A 2,875-nucleotide genomic window follows, 5' to 3' on the forward strand; every position below is an offset into this window, starting at 1 on the left:
GACGACATTGACGGGGACCCAGAGCTGCGGCTGCTGGACAAGGAGCCGGAGCTCTGGGTGCACACCGTCGACAAGCCCGTCAGTATTACTCCTCTTATACTCATTAACTCATTAACTTTAACTCCTTAACTTATACTCATTAAAATTAAATGCTTTTTGTCCCGTGTGATCTACTCTAGTCACTAACTCATTAACATTAATTCATTAACTTATACTCATTAACATTATTAACATTAACTCGTTAACTCATTAACATTAACTCTTTAACTTATACTCATTAACATTAACTTCTTTTTCTCCCGTGTGATCCAGCACCTGGGCTTTTATTGTAGCGCAAATTATTAATATTATTATTGACTTGTTTGAAGTGATATATAAGTCAGTATAACTCCTGTTATACTCATTAACTTTCACTGCTTTTATGTCACGTGTGAAGTATTGAGCACATGGGCTTTTACTGTAGCGCGCAACTTGTTTGAACGGATATATGGTATAGTATTTATAGTATATATCTTTAGTTTAACGTGTAGACGTATAGTATTTATAGTATATATCTATAGTTTAACGTGGCATAGATCATTTGTGTGTGTGACTGTAATATATTTCCTAATGATGGCTCGTGCTTTATGCTGCAGACGCTGGAAGGCCTCACAGACAAACAGGTCAAGAAGCAGGAGCACATCTACGAGCTCATCATCACTGAGAAACATCACTGTCGCATGCTCAAAGTTATGCAGAAGGTGCGTTTATTACTTGAATCTGCTCTCTTATTTTTATTTGTTAATTCGGTATAGGTGGTGTTTGCTTGTCATTCATTATAGGTTCACTTAGGAACAGTTGAAGCTGTTCTCTATTCGACATAATATGTTCCTCACAATGGAAGTTTATTCGAAACCAAAGACCGCGCTCATATTCCTGACAATTTCACCAATTTCTGGCAATTTTTACTGAAGGAGACGTTGAGCTAAACTATTTCGTCGAGATGCCCAACTCGGGAGTTGTGCAAGTTTACTACTCGTTGCTGTGGGCACAGGTGTTCGTGGTGGGCATGTCTAAGGAGCTGGGCATGACAGCGGCCAGCATACGGCGCGTGTTCCCCTGCCTAGACGAGCTACTGACGCTGCACTGCAGTTTCTTGTGGAGGTTGCGACAGCGGCAGCGAGATAACCGCTACATCGCAACCATCGGGGACCTCCTGCTGGAGCAGTTCGTGGGGGACAACGCTCAGGGCTTCAAGGACGCCTACGGGGTCTTCTGCTCACACCATCAGGACGCTGTGAGCCCCAGCAGCCACGGCAGTCGTGGTCCTAGCTCTAGTGTCGTCTGCCCTGATCTGTTTGTTGATTATTTATAATATTATTCCATCCTTCTTCTCATGGAGTTGACAAGGAACTGAACTTCGTTTTATGTGCAAATTCTTTACAGTCTTTAAAAATGATTTAGAATCTAGCCAAAATTTCTGAAAAATTTGAATATATTTAATATTTCTAAAAATTTTGAATTTATTTAATAGGTATCTACAAATTTTTAAATATATTTAGTTTATCCAAAAATTTTGAATTTATTCAATATTTCCCAAAAATTTTGATTACCTTCATTATTTTTAAATTTGAAATTGGATTTGTATCGCCCGCAGGTGTCGTTCTTCAAGGATCTTTGCAAGACAGACCGCCGCTTCAACGCCTTCATTCATCAGCGCTACTCTCACCCTCTCATGAAGAAGAAAGGCATCCCTGAATGTATATTGTTCATGACTCATCGCATCACAAAATACCCTCTCATGATAGAGGCCATCATCAAGTATAGCAGAGACCAGCAAGAAGAAACCGCCACTCTCCGCAGAGCTCTACATAATATAAAGGTAAACATGCAGCTTGGGTAGCCATCCGCCTAAAGACGGAACTATTTTGTAGAGCCTAGGAATCAAGTGCTTAGTTACATTTTATCCGTTCCCAGCCTTCCTTGTGTCTATTTATTTTTCGCTTGCTACTAATCTTATGTGAGACGTGCCCTCGCAATTCGTTTGAACCAGACGCCACGATATAGTACGGTATGCTTCGTAGAATAATAATAATAATAATTCATTCCCCGTTAGCAATGGTGTGGAATCTTGTATGGATTGCCTATTATAAAAGTGAACATGACCTTAATTGCCCTGTTAAATTTTTGCACATTTAACGTGACCTTGTCTCTGAACACGCTTCATTGTACTTAGCTNCCGACAACAAGGTACGTCTCGCCTGCACGTCTCTATTACTTCGTCACCCCCGACAACAAGGTACGTCTCGCCTGCACGTCTCTATTACTTCGTCACCCCCGACAACAAGGTACGTCTCGCCTGCACGTCTCTATTACTTCGTCACCCCCGACAACAAGGTACGTCTCGCCTGCGCGTCTCTATTACTTCGTCACCCCCGACAACAAGGTACGTCTCGCCTGCACGTCTCTATTACTTCGTCTCGCCTGCACGTCTCGTAGTTTTTTTCTTAAATAAATAATGTAGGTACTCAAGATCGCATACATGTCCCCAGTCCGGCGCGGTGAGATTTCACTCGCATACATTGCACGACATTCATGTACATTCCATCAGCTGCTAAATATGTACGAAATGCGGAACATTCAAGCACTCGTCGTATCATGTCTCTTTTTATTTATATTATTCATATATGTTAAACTTCTAATAAATAACAAAATTGCCAATAAATCGATTAGATCTTATAAATAAAGGAACATCTACAATCATTCATATTAGCGCAACTTTTATCGCTTCTCAGCCTGCGTTTTACTGCAATGTTTTGCATGGCCCGCAGGCTGGTGCTATCCCCCTGGAGAAGCTGCTAGTGAGGGAGAAGGCCGGCGACAACACGCGCACTAT

At 41.4% G+C, this 2,875-nt stretch overlaps 1 protein-coding gene across 1 annotated transcript; it reads left to right on the forward strand.

Moving 5' to 3' along the window:
• Window positions 1-6: 6 nt before the first annotated feature.
• Window positions 7-1,882, forward strand: LOC108679859 (rho guanine nucleotide exchange factor 28-like). Its single transcript, XM_018168588.1, has 4 exons — window positions 7-78; window positions 636-740; window positions 1,034-1,276; window positions 1,637-1,882. Exons 2-4 carry the CDS (start codon window positions 720-722, stop codon window positions 1,880-1,882), a joined length of 510 nt encoding a protein of 169 aa, XP_018024077.1. The 5' UTR covers window positions 7-78; window positions 636-719.
• The last annotated feature ends 993 nt before the right edge of the window (window positions 1,883-2,875 follow it).

This window comes from Hyalella azteca, unplaced genomic scaffold (genome assembly GCF_000764305.2).
Source record: "Hyalella azteca isolate HAZT.00-mixed unplaced genomic scaffold, Hazt_2.0.2 contig12664, whole genome shotgun sequence".
In the NCBI taxonomy this organism is placed as follows: Eukaryota; Metazoa; Arthropoda; class Malacostraca; order Amphipoda; family Hyalellidae; genus Hyalella; species Hyalella azteca.

What these genes read in the sequence shown, in the direction of transcription:
- LOC108679859 (XM_018168588.1), top strand. Translation starts at nt 720, where the DNA reads ATGCTCAAAGTTATGCAGAAG. An exon ending in TGCTCAAAGTTATGCAGAAG is followed by an intron (nt 741 to 1,033) that starts GTGCGTTTATTA and finishes CTGTGGGCACAG; the next exon opens with GTGTTCGTGGTGGGCATGTC. An exon ending in GCTCACACCATCAGGACGCT is followed by an intron (nt 1,277 to 1,636) that starts GTGAGCCCCAGC and finishes TATCGCCCGCAG; the next exon opens with GTGTCGTTCTTCAAGGATCT.